Source organism: Thalassophryne amazonica, chromosome 2, assembly GCF_902500255.1.
Source record: "Thalassophryne amazonica chromosome 2, fThaAma1.1, whole genome shotgun sequence".
NCBI lineage: Eukaryota > Metazoa > Chordata > Actinopteri > Batrachoidiformes > Batrachoididae > Thalassophryne > Thalassophryne amazonica.
In genome coordinates, this window is record NC_047104.1 from 119,021,489 (window position 1) to 119,049,018 (window position 27,530).

The 27,530-nt window shown below is 42.0% G+C and overlaps 1 protein-coding gene across 2 annotated transcripts in view; it reads right to left on the bottom strand.

The window, feature by feature from the left end:
• Positions 1–727: 727 nt before the first annotated feature.
• Positions 728–27,530, bottom strand: part of LOC117529776 (tripeptidyl-peptidase 2-like) — a 48,151-nt gene continuing 21,348 nt past the window's right edge. Inside the window, exons 8-29 of one of the 2 annotated variants that reach the window (XM_034192635.1) lie at positions 27,439–27,515; positions 25,896–26,023; positions 25,389–25,637; positions 25,160–25,275; positions 22,790–22,961; positions 22,494–22,651; positions 22,334–22,410; positions 22,141–22,247; positions 21,852–22,006; positions 19,840–19,956; positions 19,647–19,747; positions 19,475–19,571; positions 19,243–19,380; positions 18,875–19,119; positions 15,784–15,862; positions 9,157–9,195; positions 8,563–8,714; positions 7,252–7,348; positions 6,341–6,471; positions 5,820–6,069; positions 3,162–3,281; positions 728–2,897 (exon numbers count right to left, since the gene is read on the bottom strand). In XM_034192635.1, coding sequence (XP_034048526.1) covers positions 2,808–2,897; positions 3,162–3,281; positions 5,820–6,069; positions 6,341–6,471; positions 7,252–7,348; positions 8,563–8,714; positions 9,157–9,195; positions 15,784–15,862; positions 18,875–19,119; positions 19,243–19,380; positions 19,475–19,571; positions 19,647–19,747; positions 19,840–19,956; positions 21,852–22,006; positions 22,141–22,247; positions 22,334–22,410; positions 22,494–22,651; positions 22,790–22,961; positions 25,160–25,275; positions 25,389–25,637; positions 25,896–26,023; positions 27,439–27,515 — 2,895 coding nt within the window. In that variant the 3' untranslated portion in view covers positions 728–2,807. The remainder of the gene's footprint in view (positions 2,898–3,161; positions 3,282–5,819; positions 6,070–6,340; positions 6,472–7,251; positions 7,349–8,562; positions 8,715–9,156; positions 9,196–15,783; positions 15,863–18,874; positions 19,120–19,242; positions 19,381–19,474; positions 19,572–19,646; positions 19,748–19,839; positions 19,957–21,851; positions 22,007–22,140; positions 22,248–22,333; positions 22,411–22,493; positions 22,652–22,789; positions 22,962–25,159; positions 25,276–25,388; positions 25,638–25,895; positions 26,024–27,438; positions 27,516–27,530) is intronic. The other variant, XM_034192642.1, reaches the window with a different exon arrangement.

The window sequence follows — 27,530 nt, forward strand, 5'->3', positions numbered from 1 at the left end:
AAGAATTACACAGTGGTCAAAATTTTAAAAATGCTCCAATCAAATTGAAAACTACACCACATTACTTGTCTGATCATAAATATTCCAAAAAGGTATAGTTTGGACCATCTATGACTGAATTCTATGGAGTTATGGAGTAAACATATCAAAAAATGGTGCGAAAGGTCCATTTCTGTTTGCACTGGGGTCAAAGGTTAGAATTACTCCAATTATGGTAAAAAGTGATGCATATTATTGGTTGAGCTAATAGGATTAATGAATAGAATAGTTTTGACTGTGTTGAATGTTTGCATCCATTGGATTCAATGGCATACAACATATGTTTCCACGTAATATGGTAACTAAGCAAGACAGATGCTGCAAACTATTCCTTTTTACAACTTTATTAGCTCAACCAATAATTTGCTTCTTTTACCAAAATTGGAGTAACTAGCTTTTGACCCCTGTACAAACTGAAATGGACCTTTCTCACCATTTTTACCTCGTAACTCCACAGAATTTAGTCATTGATAGTCCAAACTATACCTTTTAGAAACCTTTATGATCAAACAAATAATGAGGTATGTTTTAATATGATTGGATCATTTTTAAATTTTGACCCCATGTAAATCTTCAACTGACCCCTATCTGGCTGCCTACTGAAAATTCAAGTGGACACCCTGCCTTTTCAAAGGAGTAATGTCTAAGGTGTATTTGTGCCAAATTTGGTGCTTGCATCACCATTTGAAGGATTACTCTGTAAATATTCTCTTACCTGCTGCACTAGTACAAATGGCCATTAAAGAGTTGTTTCAAACCAATCTGTTTTCAAAAACATGCGACTTCCACTTATAAGATCAGTAGAAGTAAAAGCAGAAGCTGCAGCTATTAAAATCTAAAGGGATGATTTGAAACCTATTCTTCTAGACTTTGTGATGGGTATATCACACCTGTTCTGTTATTTTTAAAAGGTGTTTTTTTTTTTATTTTGTTTCGTTAAGGAAATGATAAAGTGGGTAAATGCTCTGATACTGTTAAAAATTAATTAATGGCCCTCGTTTATTCAGCTCACATCTGTATATGTTGTCTGCAGAAAGAAAAACCCTAAAAATAACTAAGTGGTTCATTTGGGACAAAGGGTAACTGTATAAGATATCCTTGCAGGTCAAACAAAGTCCAACAAATGCACAGATGTGACAGGGACAAGTCCAGAATCTAAGAATGCCTTCAAGCAGAATTAAACTAAAGTCTGTTTCCAAGTAGAACTGTTTTCTTTCTAACCTACCAGACATGCATATATGCAAAATACATCAATTACAATATATGTTTTATATTATAAACCTACTGCATCTTAATTTTTTTTCTTATGTGTATGTACATTTTTACGACACTGTGTACAAACGCAATATTTTTCCGTGGTGCTGACAAACATTTCTGGCGCTGTGTGAAGTTTACACAATAAAACGTAAGCAACTTGAGTGAGGTCTGTCCGACGGTTTGCAGAGCTGAACGGTACGAGGCGAGCGACAGAGATGTGTGCTTTAGTCTTGGCGTCGCTGCCAGTCTGTGCGCGACGCGTGGATCCACCACACTGCTGAATTTTAAAAGCACGCAGACACCACAGGCTGACGACGGATGTGTGGAAGAGGCCGAGTGCACTTTTGCACGCTACCTACAAACCCATCAACCAATCACAAAAACAAAAAAGGGTACAAGTAGGAAGGCACCTCAACACTACAGAAAGAAAATCTGCCCGGTGCGCACAAACGCGCTGGCAGCGGCTGGAAAGTTAAGTCAATCCACTGATGTCTTGGCTGAGAGAGACAAAAACAAGTCTGCTGTTGCCAGCATGTGAGCAACACGATTCTCCCGTAGCAAAGGGAGTTGCAACTGAAGCCAATGGTCAAGCATTACACACGGCCTTTTAGCAGACGCACAACCAGCCCTTTGATATTGTGACCAAACAGAGACACGTGTGTGTGTGTTTGGGGGGGTGAACTTAACTTTTGCCTTCAACAATAAACAACATGAATCACTGCAGGTGGAGCCATGAAAGACTTTGTTTTGCCCCCTTAAGATCCACCGGTGCCTGAAACAATATATCTACTATCTTAGCTTAACTTAAAGAAATAAAGGAGGAAAAACAAGAGCTTCTAACTAAAATCGTCCTTTCAATCAAGAGTTCTCACACATCCCATCATCTCCATGTAGCAGCTCCTTCTCACTGGCAGTTTCTCCCTCAAAGGTAAGAGCAGGTGAGGTCACAGCTGTTTGAAGATTTGCGATTTTTTTTTTTTTTTTTTTTTTTAAGGTGTCTGGTATATACACGAGGAAAACAATTATACTGAAACAACATGGAGTTCAGAATGCTGGAGCCCGTTTAGTCTCCCCAAATGTTTAGATGATACTAAATGAAAAGAAAAGACACGAGTTAAAACAAAAATCTCTTCAGTGAGTACAGGATCAGTCCTGGTGGTGAAGTTAACAGTTTGTAGCTTCTCTGTCACATTCAGGACAGCAGAACCACTGAGGGCGTCTGACGTGTCAGAGTGGCGACACTCGCTCACAGAGGACCTGCTGCTTGCCGTGTAGCTCTGTGAGATGAGAGCAATCCTCAACTTGTTTTTTTTAAGGTGGCAAGTGCATCAAACCATTTACAGTCTGGTTCGTTTTTGGTAATCACGTGCACTGCATCAATCAAAATTTGCAGGAGACAGTCGCTTGGTCAGAAACGTAAACCATGTGACCATGAAGGACTCGCAGTCAAAGCGACCGTGTGATGGACTGAGTTTGACCGTGTCTTGTTTGTCCGGTTGCAGTGTCCCCGCCTAGAACGGCGTGTAGTCCGTAGGGTACATCACAGGAAGCCAGTTTTCACTGAAGGTGGCGCTGTGTGTCCATCTGAGGTGCCACATAAGCTGAAGAAGAGGGGGGTGTGGGGGGTGGGGCAAACGGTCACTTTGTTTAATTCAAAAGAATTTTGAGTTTTCTATTAAGAGCAAACACACAGTTATTTCTGTTCACCCCAAAAAGTGGGAGGTTTGATCCAAAAAGCACAATATTCTATGACGTCCAAATATAAATATTAAGCAGTATTCAAAACTGTCTTTTTATAATCACCCTTTGATCTCAAACCCAAATGTCTTCAATGTGCAGCAAAAACACAAGAATTGCTCATTTACCTGAATACAGTTTTTCATGTTCTCTTTGGTGGCCTTCTCCTCCATCATCTTTGAGGCGAATTTTAAGGCTCGGCCGTACATCTTGTTGGCCAAAGCGTGTTTGTATGAAAACATCAGCACCTGCGCAGGACACAAGAGACCAGATGAAGAAAAACAAGCATAATTCTAACTGTGTGGGTCCTAGTACTTCCTGTCTTGCTGTATGGTTGTGAGACGTGGACGCTAACCCGTGTTTGAATTCAATGACTGGATATTTTTGGGACTATGTGTCTTCAGAAGATCCTTGGGTGCCACTGGAATAACTTTGCATCAAATGAGTGGTTACTTAGAGAGACTAAGATGAGGAGTATCACTTGCATTGTGAGGGTGTGTCAGCTTCAACATTTTGGCTATGTGGCCTGTTACTCTGTGCATGAGCCAGAGAACAGATGCCTCAGTCTTGAGGACCCCAGTAGGTGGAGAAGGCCAAGGGGATGCCCACGCTGCAGCTGGCTGTAGCAAATAAATGGTTCCTTTAGACATGTGGGAATGGCTGCCTGAGTGGTTGCCGTGTTGAGGTAGTATGATGCCATGATCCCGAGCTAGCCAGATTCTAGCCATTGAAATTTGGCTGCCCCCAGCGTGCATATACATCTCAAAATCAAGATAATTCTTCTGCTGAATGCGGCTTTTTAGTGGAAATGTGACATTATCTGACCATCAGAGCCCCAAATCCACCGGAGACTGACGGATTAAGCGAAATTTACCTAGGGACAAATTACTTACTACTTTACTTCATCAGTCACAGAGTGACTGTGACGACACACACACCAACCTTCTCAGCATCAACAACACCATAGTCTGACTGTGCAACTGCTGCCATGATATTTTTTTTTTTCCCCAAACTGGAGCCGAGCTGACTAATGACTGTAGCCAAACAAACACTGGCATCATGTCACCCACACAGGCACACAGCTTTGTCCCTAATGCAAAAATCTAATAAATGTTGACATTGCAATAAATGCATAAGACAGCATGAAGTCGTACAGTGTGTATTGAAATTGCAATTATTATGACAAAATTGCAATGCGTGGCAGCTGTGTAACAGGGAAGTGCTTCACGCAGAAGGCAGAGCTTCACCTCACAGGTTTACACCCTTTATTCAGAGGACGTCTGTTTTGAAGCCAGACCACAAACGAAGGCAGAGTTTGGAATTGTACTATAAGAATGTTGTTGTTGAAGCCAGACTCTGTTCAGACCGAGTTTCTGCAATCTGCTTTACCTTCTGCTGACCGGCTCACACGGAGTGTTTTCAAACAGGAAGGAAAGAGTGAGTCCTAATTCCTTACTGAACAACAAACACGCTTCTACTGGCTCGTTTGCCTTTATAGTGTATATACGTCTACGACACATAGCTTACAACAAGTAACAATTAAAAAAAGAAAATATCTATATAGTTTGTGAACCAGGGCCAAATGAGGATTTATTTTTATTGATTTGGAAAGGTACATACCTGTCTACATATAAGGTCCTACAGTTGACAGTGCATGTCAGCACACAAACCAAGCATGAACTCAAAGGAATTGTCTGTAGACCTCAATACAGGATTGTCTCAAGGCACAAATCTGGGGAAGGGTACAGAAACATTTCTGCTGCTTTGAAGGTCCCAATGAGCAGAGTGGCCTCCATCATCCATAAATGGAAGAAGTTCAGATCCACCAGGACTTTTCCTAGAGTTGGCCGCCTGTCTAAACTGAGCGATCGGGGGAGAAGGGCCTTAGTCAGGGAGGTAACCAAGAACCCAATGGTCATTCTGTCAGAGCTCCAGCATTCCTCTGTCAAGAGAGGAGAAACTTCCAGAAGGACAACCATCTCTGCAGCAATCCGCCAATCAGGCCTGTATGGTAGAGTGGCCAGACAGAAGCCACTCCTTAGTAAAAGGCACATGGCAGCCTGCCTGGAGTTTGCCAAATGGCACCAGAAGGACTCTCAGACCATGAGAAACAAAATTCTGAGGAGACAAAGACTGAACTCGTTTGGCAACGGTTCCCTGAGCACACAGCCAAGATATCAAGGGAGTGGCTTCAGGACAACTCTGTGAATGTCCTTGAGTGGTCCAACCAGAGCCCAGACCTGAATCTGACTGAACATCTCTGGAGAGATCTGAAAATGGCTGTGCACCGATGCTCCCCATTCAACCTGATGGAGCTTGAGAGGTGCTGCAAAGAGGAATGGGCAAAACTGCCCAAAGATAGGTGCACCAAGCTTGTGGCATCATATTCAAGAAGACTTGAGGCTGTAACTGATGCCAAAGGTGCATCAACAAAGTACTGAGCAAAGGGTGTGAATACTTATGTACACGTGATTTCTTAGTTTATTTTTAATAAATATGCAATTTAAAAAAAAAAACTTTTTCATGTCATTATGGGGTGTTGTGAGAAGAATTTTCAGGGAAAAATGAATTTACTCCATTTTACAATAAGGCTATCGCGTAACAAAAAGTGGAAATAGGGAAGCGCTGTGAATAATTTCCTGATGCACCTGCACTGCTCACAGCCTGAATAAGTCGTGTTTCAAGTTGAAATCAGACTCTCCATTGGGGAAAAATGAGGCTAACTTTTTCCATGCTCCTGTCACTCTAAAATACAATCACTTTATCTGGTTTCCACATTTACTTACTTTGGAGTCAGTGAGCTCCGCCCACTTCTGCACTTCCCAGAATGTATCATTGAGAGATTTTGCTACATCTTGCAGGGAGTCATCAGAGCTGCTGGCGGCCTGCTCTCCAACCTCCTCTTCTGCTGCTTGTCCTGTGGCAACAGCACCAGCACCATCCTGTGGAGAAGGAACCAGCAGGAGCTGGTCAGCCAGGGCGCACCCTTTCCTACACAGCGCATCCAGCAGAGAGGTCTTTTGCTTTTCCATGTCACTGAAGCACAGTAAGACAAATCCACAATGTGTCAGAAGGATGTCTGTTGGGATGATCGACTATGTATTTTGTGTCAGACTTTCATTTTCCATGATAACTTTAAGCAAAATCCTCAAAATGCATTGTGCTGAGATCTGTCAAACCTCACAGATTTGTTGATTTATAACAAATACTTTTAGTCATGAGCTGCAAAAATTTACTTTCTGCAATTTATCTACTTTGGTGTTATCAGTAAAGATAGATGAGAAACAATCTACAGTGTGTGACATACATTTTGATGGAGGCGGCATCTGGTCGTGGGTCCGTCTTCATGGAGAGGAAGACGGCCAAGGTGGTTTGGTCAATGTGAGAAATGACCGTGTCAGCCATTGACACCACCTCTCTCAGATGTTTGACACGTTCCTAACACAAACACAGCACGAGCAGTCAGGAGTCTTCTGTTTCCTTCTACATTTCATACGCAAGTATTTCTGATATTCAGTCAATTTAACATACATTGAAGAAAAGAAAAAAAACACAGGGTTATACATGTTGAAATGACAGTTTAATTTGTTGATGTGTATGTGTGTGTGTGTGTGTGTGTGTGTGTGTGTGTGGGGAGGGGGACAACAATTGCAACCAAACACTTCTGCTCTCTCACGGTCTTTCAACCACTCTTCAATGCAGACCTACTGTAGTTTAGCAGGAGGGTTTTTAATCCTGAACCACACTTTTAACATTCTGTCACCTAGTCTCAAACCAGAACCATAACAAGACAGCTCCAATATATATATATATGTGTGTGTATGTGTGTGTGCCATTCAAATTCGGAGTCATTCAAAAGACTAGACTGATGACTGAACGTGGTCCTTTAGCATCTTCAGGTAGAGTACAGAATTTGTGTGCCCCTCACAACAGGCACCCCCAGACCCTGACACCAGAAAGCATTTCCACCACCATTCCAGTTATTCTTGCAATTTGCTACATTTGTAACAAAGAACAAGCATTTTCATCAAGGCCTATATGTTTCTATTGGATCGTTCTTTCACTTCTCTGATAACTTTTATAAACAGCAACTGCATATGACACTTGATTTGACTACTGGGAGCCAGTGGTTCCAGGACAGAACGCAATCATGAGCTTGAAAGTTAGCCTTTTCTGGAAAATTTTTTGTAATAATAATAATTTGAAAGACCAATTTACCTTTTCAGAGTCCAGCTGGTGCAGTCTCTGTACATGCAGTGGAAGGTATTCTGAATAGTTTTCCTTCAGTTCATCATAAATGGAGCTGGAATCCAGCCTGGGCAGCACAGAGAACACACCGCACATCATTAAGGAAAAATATCAATACTGAAGGCTGTTTTATGCTTCCTCTTCTGCATCTTGCAAAGGTGTACAGGGTATACTTCAAAATGTACAATGGCTCACACTTAGTATGCAAAACAAGATTAAAAAAAACTGGCTGTAATGCTCATGACAACTGTCAAACAAATGGCACTGCTACATTTATATTTTGTATCTGCATTTGCAGCACTTATGACATTTGTCTGAAGAGTGACACGACAAACATGACTTGCTGAACCCCAGTGCCATGTCTAGTTTTAACTGCACTGCGCTTTTTTGTCAACTAAGTTGCTGTGTCCGAGACATCGCCTAAAACCCGCTGGAGGTCACTGTGTCTGAAGCACAAGTTACACTGGATTCTAGCAAGGTTTAATTTAAACCATTCTGTTTGAAGGAAGAACTCTTCATACCCTCTGATCCTTAAAAATAAATAAGTCATCTACAAGTGGAAAAGCTTCCAGTGTACAGGATTCATTTAGGCCGTGATTATCAATGTTAAACTATTTAATGCCAAACTAATGTAACAAAATGGAATAAGAGTGTTTTTTTAATGTTTTGGTTTCCTGTTTCTTCAGCTTTGTACCTGTTAGAATGGACTAAGCAGAGGGTCACCCCTTTGAGTCTGGTCTGCTTGAGGTTTCTTCCTCAATATCAGAGGGTTTTTTTTTCCCTTACCACTGTCGCCTGTGTGCTTGCTCTAGGGGTTGGTAAGGTTAGACCTTACTCATGTGAAGCGACTTGAGGCAGCTTTGTTGTGATTTTGCGAGATATAAAATTAAATCAATTGGGGGGAAAAAAAACAAAAAAAACAAACGGAAATTGGAATGACATTTAAAAGGTATAACATTTTTCTCAATTCATTTTTGATGCTAGAACGTGAGATTTGTTTGTGTGGTTTAAGCTGAGCACACACTGAACTGAGCATGCAGCTGAGGACTCCCGAGACCAGCAGAGCAATAATTAATTTCTCTGGTACAATCAGGTGGAAAAGTGTAATTTGGGAGGTCAACACATAAATTAAAGAGACCTGCACCAACGCATGGTGCCATAGAGCCATAAACCTCCATTTTGTGCACAGCTCCAGGGGCATTTATGTGCACGTGCACAGAAGCATAAAACAGCCTTAGAGCACAAGCAACTCATTTTGAACACATGAGCATCTATGCACACTTTGTCATCCACTGAATCTTCAAATCTCTCAAGGCTTCTGCAAACTCCTCCATCACATCTTTCTCCTTGTCTCCTTCCTTGTCTTTCTCCTTCCCTCCGTTCTTTGTTTTGTTGGCAGCAGGAATTAAGTGGTAGATGACTGGAACAATGTCCTGTGTAAACACAAAAATGGGAGCAGTCTCAACACATTCACCAATACATCTGACATCATCCATGTTTTCAACAAAACGCCCGTGTCCCATGACTCCATATTGCAGTTGGTTTATGTCAGCCAACATGTTTTTTGTTTAAGATTTGTTTACTCATTATCTTACTAACAGGCATTATAATATATGCACTTGTTTTAAATAGCTCTTAAAGTTGATGAAAATATTTCTATTTTACTGACCACTACAAAACCTAAACTGTTTGCACAATACTCTATTCGAAGCAGTTACACATGTGAAGTCTGACATCTAAAGTGCTGCACATTTCAATAGTGGAATAGTGACATGCTTTGACAGAAGTAATAAGTTTATGTTCAAAATAAACCATTTGTATATGCTGAGATCTTTAAAAACTCTGTATTGTACAGTGATTCTATCTCATCAGTACCTTTTTAAACTTTCCTTGTCGTTTTGCAGAGGCCTGCCCCTAGTGGTCAGAATAACACAAAGTAAGGAAAAGACAACACAAACACACCAAAAAGGATTCTCGCCCTTCAGTTTCCTTTCAACCTGTACAAGACAGTCCACCGACCTTACATACAGTTGGATGCAAACGTTTGGGCACCCCTGATGATTTTCCTTTATAAATCATTGGTTGTTTGGATCAGCAACTTCAGTTAAATATGTATATCATATAGCAGACAAACACAGTGATATTTGAGAAATGAAATTAAGTTTGTAGGATTTACAGAAAGTGTGCAATAATTCTTTAAACAAAATTAGGCAGCTGCATAAATTTGGGCACCCCAACAGAAAAAAAAAAAAAACATCAATATTTAGTAGATCCTCCTTTTGCAGAAATAACCTCTAAACACTTCCTATAGCTTCATATGAGAGTCTGGATTCTGGTTGAAGGTATTCTGGACCATTTTTCTTTACAAAACATCTCCAGTTTGTTGGTTTCCGAGCATAGACAGCCTGCTTAAAGTCACACCACAGATTTTCAATTATATTCAGATCTGGGGACTGAGATGGCCAATCCAGATGTTGTACATGTTCCTCTGCATGAAAGCCTTAGTAGATTTTGAGCAGTGTTTAGGGTCGTTGTCTTGTTGAAAGATCCAACCCTGGCACAACTTCAACTTTGTCACTGATTCATGAACATTATTCTCAAGAATCTGCTGGTATTGACTGGAATCACCCTCAACTTTAACAAGATTCCCAGTACATGCATTGGCCACTCAACATGATGGAACCATCTCCAAATTTTACTGTAGGTAGCAAGTGTTTTTCTTGGAGTGCTGTATTCTTTCTCAGCCATGCATACCGCCCCTTGTTATGTCCAAATAACTCAATTTTAGTTTCATCAGTCCACAGCACCTTATTCCAAAATGAAGCTGGCTTGTCCAAATGTGCTTTAGCATACCGCAAGCGATTCAGTTTGTGGCGTGTACGCAGAAAAGGCTTCCTCTCCATTACAGCATCTCCTTGTGCAAAGTGCGCTGTATAGTTGAACAATGCACAGAGACACTATCTGCAGCAAGATCACGTTGTAGATCTTTGGAGCAGGTCTGTGGATTGACTATGACTGTTCTCAGCATCCTTCGCTTCAGCTTATCTGAGATTTTTCATGGCCTGCCACTCTGGGCCTTAAGTAGTAAGTACTGTGCCTGCGGTCTTCCATTTCCTCACTATGTTCCTCACAGTGGAAACTGACAGCTGAAATCTCTGAGATAGCTTTTTGTATCCTTCCCTAAACCATTATGTTGAACAATCTTTGTTTTCAGGTCATTTGAGAGTTGTTTAGAGGTTCCCATGTTGCCACTCATTAGAAGAGATGCAAAGAGGGGAAACATTTCCAAATCACCACCTTAAATACCCTTTCTCATGATTGGATTCACCTGTGTAAGGAGGTTAATTCAAATTAATAAAATGACAAGGGTGCCCAAATTTATGCACCTGCCCAATTGTGTTTAAATAACTACTGCACACTTTCTGTAAATACTAGAAACTTCATTTCACTTCTCAAGTATCAGTGTGTTTGTCTGCTATATGATATATTTAACTGACATTTCTGATCCAGACAACCAATTATTTATAAAGGAAAATCATGAAAATTATCAGGGATGCCCAAACTTTTGCATACAACTGTATACTTGAAAAAAAAATGCTGATGAAAAGTGACATTTGCTCAACACAAGCTTTGCAATTATTTATCTCCAACTCACATACACAAATAAATGAATACCCCCCACCACCACCACGACTTGGTGAAAAAAACCCACCCCTAAATACAACCCTGCCTTGCCACCACCACCAATGTTTAGCTTTCATACATTGAAACTTACTGTAAATAATACAGAGAACAGCATCAATGCAAAGATGAAGAACAAATTTTTAAAAACCTATTACAACCCCAATTCCAATGAAGTTGGGACGTTGTATAAAATGTAAAAATGTGTTGCTCCAAAACCTGGATGTACCTTTCAGCATTGATGGTGCTATAACAGATGTGTAAGTTGTCCATGCCATGGGCACTAACACACCCCCATACCATCACAGATGCTGGCTTTTGAACTTTACGCTGGTGACAATCTGGATGGTCTTTTTCCTCTTTTCTCCAGAGGACACAACGTCCATGATTTCCAAAAACAATTTGAAATGTCCATTTCGTCTGTCCATTTCAAATGAGCTTGGGCCCAGAGAAGACGGCGGCGTTTCTGGATGTTGTTGATGTATGGCTTTTGCTTTGCATGGTAGAGTTTTAACTTGCACTTGTAGATGTAGCGACGAACTGTGTTAACTGACAATAGCTTTCTGAAGTGTTTCTGAGCCCACACGGTAAGATCCTTTACACAATGATGTCGGTTTTTAATGCAGCCTGAGAATGTGATTTTTGGCCTTGCCACTTACGTGTAGAAAGTTCTTCAGATTCTCTGAATCTTCTGATTATATTATGGACTGTAGATGGTGGAATCCCTAAATTCCTTGCAACTGAACGTTGAGAAACTTTCTTAAACTGTTGGATTATTTTTTCACAATGTTGTTCACAAAGTGGTGATCCTTGGCCCATCTTTGCTTGTGAATGGCTGAGCCTTTTGGTGATGCTCCTTTTATACCCAATCATGACACTCACCTGTTTCCAATTACCCTGTTCACCTGTGGAATGTTCCAAACAGGTGTTCTTTGAGCATTCAACAACTTTCCCAGTCTAGTGTTGCCACTGTCCCAGCTTTTTTGAAATGTGTTGCAGGCATCCATTTCAAAATGAGCAAATATTTGCACAAAAACAATCCAGTTTATCAGTTTGAACATTAAATATCTTGTCATTGTAGTGTATTCAATTGAATACAGGTTGAAGAGGATTTTCAAATCATTGTATTCTGTTTTTATTTACATTTCACAAAACATCATTTCACACAGCTTCATTGGAATTGGAGTTGTACATTACACATGTTCAACTCCAGATGTATAACATACATGACACAATGAAAAACATTCAGACATTAGTATTTTAGACCAACACAAAACAAAGCAAAAAGAGAATAAAACCAAACATTCTCTTACAGCATGAACTGAAATGTATTTTTACATCCAGCCAAGGACGTAATAAAGTCATCGGGGTTTATTTATTGATTTGTTTGTCTGACTGACTTTTAGCAGGATTGCGTCTAAACTACTGCACGGATTTTAATAAAATTTTCACCACAGATAGATATGAGGGCATGGAAGACTCCACTGAATTTTGGAGGTGATCCAAATCCGGATTGGCGAATGTCAGAAATATGTGATTGCTCTTGTTTTCCCTCTGTACTCACCAACACAGATCATGTAAACTGACAGCTTATCATAGACCAGTTGTTGGTCTATATTAACAGTTTGCAGCTTGAAATTGACAGCCAGTGATAACACAGTTCAGATGCAAGAAACCAACTGACAGAACAAGGATGCATTCCAACTTGACCGTGTCAGTAACTACAAATAAGGTAAATGGTAAATGGGCTGCATTTATATGGTGCTTTTCCATCTGTATCAGACGCTCAAAGCGCTTTACAATAATGCCTCACATTCACCCCAATGTCAGGCTGCTGCCATACAAGGTGCTCACTACACACCAGGAACAACTAGGGGATTAAGGACCTTGCCCAAAGGCCCTTAGTGATTTTCCGGTCAGGCTGGGATTTGAACTGAGGATCCTCTGGTCTCAAGCCCAAAGCTTAACTACCAGACCATCACCTCCCCACCTAAATGATTTTGTTTAACAGTGGATAACTTGATGTTTGGCTTTCAGCTGCCCCCGTCTGTTCACGGTTGCTACAGCGGAACCAGTACAGATCCGCTTTGGGGTTTGGCACACGTTTTACACCAGACGCTCTCCCTGAGACAACTCAACCCCTGGTCTGCCTAAGTAAGGTCTCCCATCAAAATACTAACCAGGACCCACTCTGGTTAGCTTCTGAGCTCTGATGGGATCAGGCTTACACAGAGCAGACTAGCTGCTACATAGGATGACTTCATAATAAAAATACTAATAAAACAAAACACAAACATCTGATTTGTTCAGAGCTGACATGGACAATTCTTGGACTGCCAAAAGAAAAGGAACGCAACATAGAAAACCAAAGCTAAACTAAAAAAAAAATAAATAAATAAAACACCCACATGCATCAACCATAACACCATCAAACATTTGCCAAGCCAGAAAAATGCTGCCTGCCTTGAAAGTAGTGAAATACATAAACAGAACTTTAAAACTGTAAGTGCTAGAGTCACTGGAGCAGTCAGCATCAATCCTGATCCTCAGTTATGAACCCCGGCCATGTTGCTGTTGTCCTTTCAGCTGCTCTCATTTAGTTTGGCGTCAACACAGTGGACACAACCAGATCCACATTGGTATATGGCACAAGTTTTATGCCGGACGCATGTCAGGGGTGGTGGCCAAGTGGTTAATGCGCTTGGTTTCAGTTCAGAAGGTTCTGGGTTCAAATCCCACCCCTGCCACATTTCTCCATGTAATGTGGAGTTGCTTCAGGAAGGGCATCCGGCGTAAAACTTGTGCCAATTCAACATGCAGATCCATCTTGGATTTGCTGTGGCAACCCCGAGTGCAAACAAGGGAGCAGCCGAAGGGGCTTACTTTTTTAATGAAGCCCCAGCCATATTCAATTATAAATGGTTATTGAAAACAGATTTTGCACAACATGAGCTATGTCCAGTCTGTCAGTTAAAATCAGACTTCTATTTCAACATTGAATCCAGACTGATTTTTTAAAGTTTTATCAGCCCCCCCCCCCAAAAAAAGCACATTAGATTTTCACAAATCTGATTCAAATCACATTTGGAAATGGTTTGAAATATGATTTCTACAGATTTCTCTTAGTTTGAGTTCCCTGGAAACTGGAGTTGGATTTCAAGTGTCTTTTCCTGTCACTTACCACAGTCTGGGCTTTGCAGAGCACTTTGCCCAAGGGCCCTGAGTGAGCTCCTAGTCTGACAAGGATTTGAACAGAGGATCCTCTGGTCTTAAGTCCACTAGACCAGTGTTTCTCAAGCACTGAGGGCCAAGTAGTGGGCCAAGCATTAATGGGCCAAGTAGCTCCATCTTTTTTTAAGTTGAAGCTGAATTTTAGTATTGGATATTATTAATAACATTAATATTAATCTCATCTTTTAATTTAATCTATGAGGGAAATTAATGTTTTAAACACCATACAAAACCTATAAACAACAACTATTAAAATAATAAATAATACATGATTTGTTCAACTTCAAACATCACCAATTTGAGACTTGGCTTGATAAACTGACATTCTATGTTGTGAGGTAAGGATAGCCAATCTGGGGCTATGGTGGTGTGAAAATGTTGGAAGTTGTGCACCTTCAAGGTGTGTGGATTCTGTACCTTCATTCAGCTGCTCCCATTCAGGATTCAACAACAAAAACATCCATCTCCAACCCCACAAAAATTCAATGCAGCTACATAGTTAATGACACCTATGTAATAACCACAGCAATCCAGATGGATACACACCGTCAGCAAATGTGATGTCTATACGTACCAATCTAATTTGACCACTTGCAAATAAGTGTGGACAGTCTGTCACAAAAGACCTAATTTGATTTTTTTTGGGGGGGTCCAAATCTGATTTAAGCCTGGGTCCCACCGAATAATGAAGGATGAAGAAGGAGCCACGCAGCATGTTTTCTTTACTACGAGAGGGTTTCTTCAACTATCGTGGGAGTTTCATGGCTCTGAGTGGCTCTTAGAGGCATTATCGTCAGTTAACGAGGCTTAGAGGCATTATCGTCAGTTAACGAGGCTCCTCTCTGAGCGTGGCGCTAATTTCAAGAAGTTCAAAATTTAACAACAACAGCATGGCACAGTTTGTGTACGAGTTACTGCGACGGCTTAGAGGCAAGGCATTTGCGTGGTGATTACGAGTCTGCTAAAAGCCCATTATCTGTGCGCCTGGCAGTTACGCAGGACCTGAGAGGCTATTTTTGGAACGGCTCTATTGCGCACACAATTCCACCTGCTCTGTGCGCTGAGCTCTATATAAATAATGTAATCATTTTCTGCCAAACCTTGGATGCTGAAAACACCTCTAATCACTTCTGGAATCACAGAGGACTGTTTCATCTGGATGCTTTTTTTTTCCCTCTCTTTCCTGCTCCATGTGGGATATATTTTGAACAGCTTAAGGTAACTATTTTTAATGTTTTTATAGCTTGATAACATCACGCTACACAGCACTGCGTGGCTCATACGTGGCTTAGCATGGCTGATACGAGCCATTCGAGGCTCTAATGACCTGTTGGTCGGGGCTTCTACGTGGCACGTGCAGGGTACAGAGAGGCACCTTAGTAGTGGATATGTGTTAGATGAAAACGTGGGTCATTATTTGAATAATCACTCCACACCCATGCGTGGCTCATTATTCAGTGGGACCCAGGCTTTACCTGCAGTCTAAACATAGCCACGATTCCTTTAAAAGCAACATCAATCTGAACTCTTAGGATCAAGACTGACCATGACTTTGAATGACAGAAATGAACAACAAATAGGGAGACTTACTGCTTTCTTGCCATACTCGCTTTTGGGGACAACAAGTGAGCCTGAAAGATAGCATCCTGGACTTGTACCTTTAGGGATCCTAAGAAAGTATAAACCAGAGGGGACGACACAGACAGAGAGAAGAACAACTAAAATAATTACATACAAACAATTCACTGTGTCAACATACACTTATTAAACATGGCACTGATGTGGAGAGTGTCGAGTAAAGTACGTCAACAGTAATTTTCTTGCACTGTTATGGACAAAAGCCCTTTTTTAATTGTCCTATATATAGAGCACCTGTCTGTCTATTCCTCTGTGTGTGTGTGTGTGTGTGTGTGTGTGTCTGCAGTCCATATATTTGTAAAGAGGTGGAGCGTCCTAAGACGCGTCACCTGGGCAGAAGAAATTAAACCTAAGGGAGGTTCTCGTAACAGTTTTATTTTGGTGTGCCCGTTAAAAATTAGGACCCGCTTATTACCTCAGTAATCATAGATTAACTCGACCTAATGTCTTCAAGCTACTGTAAGAGTTGGAAATTCCCAATAACTGCTACAAATGCTAATGCCATTAGCATCTTAGCAACAAGCTCAACTAAAAGGCTAACCTCGATTCTGGGGACTGAGGGGTAGTTCTCATAATATAACGGATTTGCTTTGGTGTAGGCATTAAAACGAATAATCTGCTTATTTCCCCAGTAATAGTGGATTAATGACCTAATATCATGAAGCTATGGACAGCTGCTACAAATGCTAACACCATTAGTATCCAAAATTACATTACACAGTAATTTCACTGATGCCAATACTGGCACGCACATCTTAATGACTCATAAGCACAAATAAATAAATAAACAGACAGACATTCACTCAAAGCGGCTAAACCCCTAACGGGTTAACAGAACTGGGCTTTGTTGTATAGCGAACATGATAATGCACATGATGATTATGTCTGAAAAGCAATAAATATTTAAATTATATCACTGGATTTTATCTTTCATATATTTTGGTTTAAGAGCTTTTCATTTCTTCAACTTGTTTCTCGTTTCCCACAAAAAAAATGACAGCACCAGTATTTACAGTCTTTTTCAAACAATTCATTCTAATTTAATATGGGCACTGCATTTATTGTTATTTTTTGCATTATGCATCTTAGCCAACGGTTATTTCTGCTAGTTAGTATGTCAAATATGTTACTGAACATTATTAAAAAGTAGCATACTGCAGAGCCGTCATTTTCCAGCTGAGATCTCCAAATCAGATGGTAATGTTTTGTTCTGGTCTTCAGTGCCACAAATCCAGAAGGGTGCTTTAATTTCCCTGGTCAACGGCATCACTTATTTTGTGGCATCTTCTGGGCTGCACAGATATAAGCTAATGTCATGCTGGTCACATAATGCTCCACAAACTTTCTCGTTTGATGAACATGAAAGTTGATGATGTGGAACGCTTTGCTGTGTATTTTGAGGGCATTCTTCTACAGTCACGATGATGACGACTCCAACATCCATGACATCAGTGCCCCATATTTAGTCAGTATTGCCAATTTACACAAGAAAATACTTTCAGCAAATTAAAAATGTGATGAGAGCTGTGGGAGTATAAAGGCTTTCTGGCAATGACGGATATTTGCTTGGAATTAATTAAAGTTGGTGTAATGTCTGATTTTAAGAAAGATATGTTGTTTTGACAGACATCTGACAAGACTGTCATGGCTTCTCAGCTGTTCAACAAAAGATGAAGCATCAGACAAAACCCATACTTGTTTAAAATTCGACCACTTTTCTGTATGAAGTGCATCTGTAAAATGTGTGCATGTATAAAAGCAACACCTGTGAAGTGACACAGTGGGAGAACAACATATGAGCGCTTTCACAAAGCTTTACACCAAAAACTGGTCAAGGAGATCTCCAATGCACGTAAGGAGGATATTATCATCCATCCATCCATTTTCTTCCGCTTTATCCGGGGTCGGGTCGCAGGGGCAGCAGCTCAAGCAAAGCCGCCCAGACCTCCCGATCCACACACACCCCAAGGCGTTCCCAAGCCAGCCGAGAGATGTAGTCCCTCCAGCGTGTCCTGGGTCTTCCCCGGGGCCTCCTCCCGATGGGACGTGCCCGGAACACCTCTCCAGCGAGGCGTCCAGGGGGCATCCGGAAAAGATGTACGAGCCACCTCAACTGACTCCTTTCGACGTGGAGGAGCAGCGGCTCGACTCCGAGCTCCTCCCGAGTGACCGAGCTCCTCACCCTATTTCTAAGGGAGTGCCCAGCCACCCTGCGGAGGAAACTCATCTCGGCCGCTTGTACTCGCGATCTCGTTCTTTCGGTCATGAGCCAAATCTCATGACCATAGGTGAGAATCGGAACGTAGATCCATCGGTAAATCGAGAGCTTTGCCCCCCTACTCAGCTCTCTCTTCACCACGACAGTCCGATACAGCGATCGCATCACTGCAGATGCTGCACCGATCTGTCTATCGATCTCACGCTCCATCCATCCCTCACTCGTGAACAAGACCCCGAGATACTTAAACTCCTCCACTTGAGGCAAGGACACTCCACCGACCTGAAGAGGGCAAAGCACCTTTTTCCGGTCGAGAACCATGGCCTTGGATTTGGAGGTGCTGATTTTCATCCCGGACGCTTCACACTCGGCTGCAAACCGCCCCAGTGCACGCTGAAGGTCCTGATTTGACAAAGCCAACAGAACCACATCGTCCACAAACAGCAGAGACGAGATTCTGTGGTTCCCAAACCAGACCCCCTATACACCCTGGCTGCGCCTAGAAATTCTGTCCATAAAAATAATGAACAGAACTGGTGACAAAGGGCAGCCCTGGCGGAGGCCAACGCGCACTGGAAACAGGTTTGACTTACTACCGGCAATGCGAACCAAGCTCCTGCTGCGGTCGTACAGGGACCGGATAGCCCTTAGCATCCGGTATCATCTAATTATTATTAGATATTATCATCTCCAAATGAAAAGAAGGAAGACTGAAGTGGACATTTATGAACTGCACTCTGTTTCATGTTCTTTTGTTGGCGTCAATGTCTTTAATTTCATAACATAATCATCTATTGCCAGTGAAACATTTCTAACTTGACTTACTTGTCATCTGGCAAAGCCGTTATGTAGAAGGGCTGTGTCGACCCCGGGGACAACGTAACAGAGTTTGCCTTCTTCTTGCCTATGAGCGCAGCACGGTGCGTCTCATAGATGTCCAGATTCAGAGTAGAGGACAGCCGATGGGAAATCACAAATGGCAAGTCCTTAAGTCGCTCCAGCTCACTGGACTGCTCGTGGCGCACCTGCAGACGCACCGTGTAGTCCCCCTTTTCCAGCTTCAGAGAATACTAAAGTATTAAAACAGGATACAAAATTCAAACGTGCAAGAACACAATCTGATTTTGCAGGTGTTCCTCTGTAAAACAAACTCAGCTTCAGAGCTGGACTCTTCAGACGGGCTGTGGGTGTACCTGGTGTGGGTAGGCGTCTCCTGAGCCCAAGAGTCTCTTGTTCTGATCAAACAGCATCCACAGCTGACTGTCAAACTCAGATTCATACAGGAGCTCGCACAGCAGGGGGCAGCTGGGGGTCACCTCCCCACTCTTAGGCTGAAAATGGAGCAAAACAACGTTATACACAGACATGAATGAATGAGTGAGATCTTCAATAGGGTCTCAAATTGTTCCGACTGTGTGTGTGTACCTGGTGAAAGGTGTAGGTGAGAACAATCTCACTGATTTGTCTGTTGTTAGGTAAGATATCCCTCACTCCCAGGGCTTTTATTTTAGAACTCACAGGCCTACAACAAGAAACATTAAAGAAATACACCACAAAGACAGGGGACAACAGGATATGCAGGTGACTGTAGCCTCACCTGAGGGGCTGAACCCAAGACTTGAGGGTGATGGTGGGGGACACCTCCTCATACCTCAGAGGTGATGAGACTTCAAAACTCGTGACTCCATCTGAAGCGTGCTGTATTAGAGAACACAAAAACATTACAGACAGAAAACTAACACCATGCTAAAGCTGTACTTGCTGGATGCTCTTGTGTATCTTATACTTACTACATGCAGAGGAGAAGGAGAAGTGGACAGTCCATGGAATGAGATGCTGTAGTCCACCGTGATGTCATGAAGACTCGCCCACCAGCGTGCAATACAGAGCTCGACCATCTTACCTGACTAGAGTAGAGTGAAAGCACAGAAATAAACACTTTACCTCATTTTCATACATATGCATAAATGCAAGAAAATGTCAATAGTGCATCCGGAAAGTATTCACAGCGCTTCGCTTTTTCCACATTTTGTTATGTTACAGTCTTATTCCAAAATGGAGTAAATTCATTTCTCTCCTCAAAATTCTACTCACAACACCCCATAATGACAACATGAAAAAGTTTTTTTTGTTGCAATTTGTTAAAGATAAAAAAATAAGATATCACATGTACATATGTATTCACACCTTTTGTTCAATACTTTGTTGATGCACCTTTGGCAGCAATTACAGCCTCAAGTCTTCTTGAATATGATGCCACAAGCTTGGTGCACCTATCTTTGGGCAGTTTTGCCCATTCCTCTTGGATGGGGAGCCTCGGTGCGCAGACATTTTCAGATCCCTCCAGAGATGTTCAATCGCATTCAGGTCTGGGCTCTGGTTGGGCCACTCAAGGACATTCACAGAGTTGTCCCAAAGTCACTTCTTAGATATCTTAGCTATGTGCTTAGGGTCATTGTCCTGCTGAAAGATGAACGGTCACTCCAGTCTGAAGTTAAGAGCACTCTGGAGCAGGTTTTCATCACCTGCATTAATCTTTCCCTCAATCCTGACTAGTCTCCCAGTTCCTTTTGCTGAACAACATCCCCACAGCATGATCCTGCCACCACCATGCTTCACTGTAGGGATGGTACCTGGTTTCCTCCAAACATGAGCAGCAGAAGACTGCCCCTCCCTGAGCCTGGTTCTGCTGGAGGTTTCTTCCTGTTAAAAGGGAGTTTTTCCTTCCCACTGTAGCCAAGTGCTTGCTCACAGGGGGTTGTTTTGACCGTTGGGGTTTTACATAATTATTGTATGGCCTTGCCTTACAATATAAAGCGCCTTGGGGCAACTGTTTGTTGTGATTTGGCGCTATATAAAAAAATTGATTGATTGATTGATTGACATGACATATGGCATTCATGTTTATTATTAATGATAACAACACCAACAACAATAATAATAATAAGGCCCTGCGACAGACTTGCGTCCTGTCCAGGGTGTACCAGGGATAGTCTCCAGCCACCCGTAACCCTTAACTGGAGTAAGCGGGTATGGACAACAACAACTATTTCAAGATGGCTTTTGCAGGAATCAAAGCTCTAAAACAAATAAACTCCATTCAAAAGAAAAAATGCCAATAATAAATAGTACACTACAATAATGCACAAAAATCCTAAATTAAGAAGCTGATAATACAGAAAAAAAAAAAAAAAAAAGGTACGACATGTTGTCTTCCTCTTCAAGAGGCATTTTTTGACAGGTGTGACTTAAATAATATAGTACACGTGCTATATCATCATAGCAGAAACCCAACAGTCAAACATATTATTTTATTAATGATGGCCATTATCAAAGGCCAGCTTCATGTTGACTGACAGCTCTGATTGTACCTGCCACAAAACAGAATACACACACGACACGCTGCAGTTCAACAACATAGTTGCCATGCACATGCAGCACATCTGATGTGCAACAGGCAGCAAACCAACAGCGCAAAACAGGTTTTCAAACATCATAAATGAGAAGTGATTCATCCTTTCACCAAAAAAACAAAAAAAACAAATGAGCACAAAACACACACTATCACTTACAGCTTGTTAATGCATTAAGAACATGCATTAGAAACTTAAAGAATATATATATATATATATATATATATATATATATATACACATATACACACACACACACGTCACAGCTTGTGCTATTAAAAATAATGATAATTAAAAAAAAACCCTTTCCAACTGTGATTTTACATTTAAAACAATCTTTTAGCTATATCGCTCTATAATTAAAATCGCTGTAAGAGGAATTTACGCACCAGCACAGGAAATGCCTCGGTTAACAAGCCCCTTTCCAGCAATGAGGAGAACTTGTAGAATTCATTAGCTCTGTACGCTCGCTGTTTGACCAGGTGCACTGCATGGAGAACAAACTTTGAAGACACGTCCCCTGAATGCGATGTTAATGTGACCTCTGTAGGTGAAACACAAGAATAAAATCAAGAATAAAAGTCTTTGTGTTAAGCATTTCAAACCACATCCCTTCAGTTTTTTTTTTTTTTTTTTTTTTGTAAAACACGCAGTTATCACACACTCAGAGATTCTGACCTGCCCACGAGGCTCCCTGAGGGACACTGATGAAGTGGCGTCTGATCTGTCCAGGTCTGAAGTGGACGTCTGAGAAACACACCTCATGATTACGAGTGTTCGTCACTCTGTCGGAGGGAAGAGAGTGAGTGAGAGCTGTTAGAGAGAAGCAAACACAAACACCTTACTGGAAGCACTGTGACAAAACACTTACTTGGTGGGGATAATGACTGTGATGGGAACCCTGAAGAGCGGCCCACAACTGGGTGCTGCTGTGTCGTAACCACACACCTATAAAAAGCATTGACGGGGTGAGCATGAATGTGCACAATATGAAGGTCAACCTTTCCTCCTCCTCTCATTTGTGTCTGTACCTCACTGTAGTGCACGCCCTCTCTCAGGCCAACAGGATCGATGCGGACATTGACGTGTCGACACTGGTTCATCAGTGCTAAATGGGACGGACACTGCACCCACGGAGCAGCACAAGTAAGCGCCAAGTGGAGCTGCAAGGAGATTCGCTCAGAGTTTCCTTGTTACAGAACATGCATGAAATAAGAGAGTAGAAAGAGATGAAGAAAAGCTGTCGCTTAAAAATCACTTGCTGGAAAGAAGGACAGAACATACGGAAAGTGTTTGCGATGACTGTGTTAATGCGCACACTTTGCACCTGTGTTCTCTGGAAATATGGGTTCAATTCCAACTCCGTGATCTGACGGTGCAAGAATTTGGGACGGGTCCCTGAGGTAGATGCCTCTCTGTGATCCCACAGTAACCGAAAAGCCAAGGCGGCTTGTGGGTAGAGACGCGTGCTGAATGAGGTAGTCTAGTGCCCTGTCCACCTGAGATGAAGACAGGGAGAGATGCTGCAGATTACTACAAGTACAACAACACAAGAAAAATTACTGAAATAAAAGAGGATAAGGAAACTTTTGCCAGTCACCCTGGAAAAAGTAGACACCGCTGAACGCAGGGCAGATGAAATGACCTAAAATTATCATGGTATTTTTCACTGGACACTGGATTACTGCATAATACATACAACCCCTTTAATAATGATCTTTTTTGCGACAAAAGGTTTAACCTGGACTGTATTTATTTACAAATCTGTTGTTTCAAAGTTAAAATCTGCTTGAAAAATGTAATGATTCAAATATTTTTAATGTCTGTGAGTGTGTTAATTAAGGATTAGTAAGACATGAGTCAGCTGCATGATTATTGTGAAATTGTCAATTGTGTCTGTAGCATGGCCCAAGCAGAGGGTCACCCCTTTGAGTCTGGTCTGCTTGAGGTTTCTTCCTCAAATCATCAGAGGGAGTTTTTCCTTACCACTGTTGTCTGTGTGCTTGCTCTAGGGGTTGGTAAGGTTAGACCTTACTCGTGTGACACGCCTTGAGGCAACTTTGTTGTGATTTGGCACTATATAAATGAAAATAAATTGAATTTAAAATTACTTTGCATTGAGTTATGTCTGTATGAAAAGTATTTTCACTCAGCAGAACATTGTGGGGACGGGGTTTCCACCCACCCCTACTTTAATCTACCTGAGTATTTTGACAAAAATACATTTTCAAATTCATATATCCACACATCAACATATCTGTGCCAACACAAAAACCTTCCACACATTCTGAATATGAAATCTCTGTTCAAGTTTTCCCAAGTAATGAGTGTTGGGGAAAAATATTTAATATGCAAATATAAACTCCAAAGAATGACAATAAGCTAATGAACTCCTTACAGGGTATAAATGGTATAAATACCAAGCCTATACCATGTATTCTTACAGAACTGTGTTCACAGGAACATGTGCAAGCACACACACACACACACACACACACACACACACACACACACACACACACACACACACACGAAAGACAACATAATGTAGCACAGAAACTACACACTGTGCTTTAGCCCCTTTCACACCAGGGCCAACATAGAGCTGCGTATTGGGGCGGAGGGACACGCGAGATGGACGCAAAAAATTAAACCCATTCAACTTTTTCTGCGTAGAGCACTGGACACAGAAAGTGCGCAGTTTTTAAGCAAGCCTACACAACATTTCACAACTATATGTAAATCTACACAACTGTACACCAAGCCTCCGCAATTCTACACAACACTATGCCAGGGTGAAAAAAAAAAAAATCCTTTTAGGTTTTTTCAGTACATACGTGGATTGATAGATTTTATTCATCCCGCTGGACTTCGCTGGCAGTGAAGCTTCAAAACCACAGAAGAAGAAGAGGCAGGCCAAGCTTTCACTTTCAGAGGACATGTCCACATCAACTCCTTATGGACAGATCGCCAGCAAGAGGACATGTCTACGTCCACTGTTCACTCCTCATGGATGGATCTTCCACGCCATCACTGCTGTAGTGCTGCACCTTTCTTTTACCTCCAAGTTCTCTCCAGATTGTGGCAAGTTATATGAAGTCCATTAACTCCTGCTCACAGACCAATCGCCAGCGAGAGGTCATGTCCACCATACACTCCTCATGGACAGAACGCGTGCAATTGCTGTCTGCTGTTCCGCTGCACTTTCACCTGCTTAAGTTCTCTCATGACTATGGCATGTTAATAAATCCATGCCCAGACAGTCTAAACAGCCAAGCATTTCCCCTCTGTGCGCAAGATGATTCTCTCTCTCTCTATCTCACTGCAACTATGCAGCCATGACGAAACAGCAACTTGAGTCCCGCTGTACATCAGTGCCATTTTGAGAACAGAGCCCATTTCCAGAATGCCAAATAAATAAATAAATAAATAAAAATAGGCAGGAGTGGAGTGTGAGAGGCAGCAACATAGCGGTGAGGGCTACATACGTGGCAGTAAGCAACCATATGCAACTGTAACCAAGACTAGGAATGCAACCATACGCCACGATACACCAGCATACATAGGGACTACGCCAAATCTGTGCAATTTTCCAGTGTACTCCGTACGCATCACAGTGCAACTGTATGTAAGCCCGGTGTGAATGGGGCTTTTGACATGAAAAGATAATACCTTTGAGTAGCAACAGTCCACCTACCTGAATTATTCCATTGCCCTGTGCAAACACTTCTATGTCATCAACCTTCAGAGCCGTGTTTTCCAGCGCTCTCCTCACAGCATGAACAGAGGGGTGCATATCATTCTGCTTCAGCCCTTAACAAGAATAAACACAATGATATGCTTGCATCAGCAAAACCAGAAGGTCTACATTTTCACATCCTTTACAGCCACACATGCAATGTATCCATGAGCTGAAACCCACACACCTGAGAGGATTAGCGCGATGCCTCCGCAGGCATTGGGAGATGACATGGATGTGCCATTCATCAACTGGGTTCCACGAAGGGTCCAATTAGGTACAGACGCAATGGCGCCACCTGGGGCATTGATGCTGACTCCCAGTGCTCCATCTGTACTGGGACCTCTGGATGACCAAGTATACTGGTTAGGAGGCAACTTTTCCCTCAGGGAATACTCTGCCACCATCATGTCAGGGGTCACATATGCTCCAACGCCTGAAGGGACAAGGTAACAGGACTGTTAGTAAAACTGGCTAAAAATTAACGTCTTATCTGAGTTTTTTTTTTTTAACCAACACTGCATCATTCAAGTTTTTTCACCTTGTAAATTTGTGTAACTTTTCCTCATACATTTTTGACTTTAACTCCCTCCCCATCTCAGTTTTTTAAAACCTACTATTGCCCAAATACACCACTGTAATTTTCTTCCTGTAATTAAACTACATTAATAGCAAATGATCAGTTGTGCTGTACCGATCACACTACTTGTAGTTCCTCCAGGGCAACCAACTGTAGACAGACATGGCCCGTTGTTTCCTGCACTTGAAACAAATATCACGTTGTGTTTCTGCACAGCCTCTGTGATCACCTCACAAATCCTCCTGAAGAACAAAGGGAAAACACTGAGAACACTCGACTACTCAACACGAACATACGAGGGCTGTCAATAAAGTATAGGTCCTTTTTATTTTTTTCAAAAACTATATGGATTTCATTCATATGTTTTTACGTCAGACATGCTTGAACCCTTGTGCGCATGCGTGAGTTTTTCCACGCCTGTCGGTGACGTCATTCGCCTGTGAGCACTCCTTGTGGGAGGAGTCGTCCAGCCCCTCGTCGGAATTCCTTTGTCTGAGAAGTTGCTGAGAGACTGGCGCTTTGTTTGATCAAAATTTTTTCTAAACCTGTGAGACACATCGAAGTGGACACGGTTCGAAAAATTAAGATGGTTTTCGGTGAAAATTTTAACGGCTAATGAGAGATTTTGAGGTGATACTGTCGCTTTAAGGACTTCCCACGGAACGAGACGTCGTGCAGCACTCCCAGGCGCCGTCATCAGCCTGTTTCAAGCTGAAAACCTCCACATTTCAGGCTCTATTGATCCAGGACGTCGTGAGAGAACAGAGAAGTTTCAGAAGAAGACGGTTTCAGCATTTTATCTGGATATTCCACTGTTAAAGGAGATTTTTTTAATGAAAGACGTGCGGACGGGTCCGCGCGTCGGGACGCAGCCGGCGCTGTGCGGCGGCACAGGAAAAACACCTCCGTGTTGATAACCATTTGTAAAATCCAGGCGGCTTTTGATGGCTTTCAGTGGAGTGAGTATATGAGAAATTGTTTAACAGCTGGACATGTTCCAACAGAGGTGTTTTTCCTGTGGGATGGAGTGTCGCGGCGGCTGCGTTCCGACGCGCGGACCCGTCCGCACATCTTTCATTAAAAAAATCTCCTTTAACAGTGGAATATCCGGATAAAATGCTGAAACCGACTTCTTCTGAAACTTCTCTGTTCTCTCACAACGTCCTGGATCAATAGAGCCTGAAATGTGGAGGTTTTCAGCTTGAAACAGGCTGACGACAGCGCCTGAGAGCGCTGCACGACGTCTCGTTCCGTGGGAAGTCCTTAAAGCGACAGTATCACCTCAAAATCTCTCATCAGCCATTAAAATTTTCACCGAAAACCAGCTTAATTTTTCCAACCGTGTCCACTTCGATGTGTCTCACAGATTTAGAAAAAATTTTGATCAAACAAAGCGCCAGTCTCTCAGCAACTTCTCAGACAAAGGCATTCCGACGAGGGGCTGGACGACTCCTCCCATAAGGAGTGCTCACAGGCGAATGACGTCACCGACACGCGTGGAAAAACTCACGCATGCGCACAAGGGTTCAAGTATGTCTGACGTAAAAACATATGAATGAAATCCATATAGTTTTTGAAAAAAATAAAAAGGACCTATACTTTATTGACAGACCTCGTATATGACTATGCCTACGTTCAACAATGACACGATACTTACCCTGAATTGGGCCAGTGGGTGGCCTCCCCGTAACTATAATTAACCAGGTCACACTTATGGTTGATGACCTCAATCATCTTTGAGTAAAAGAC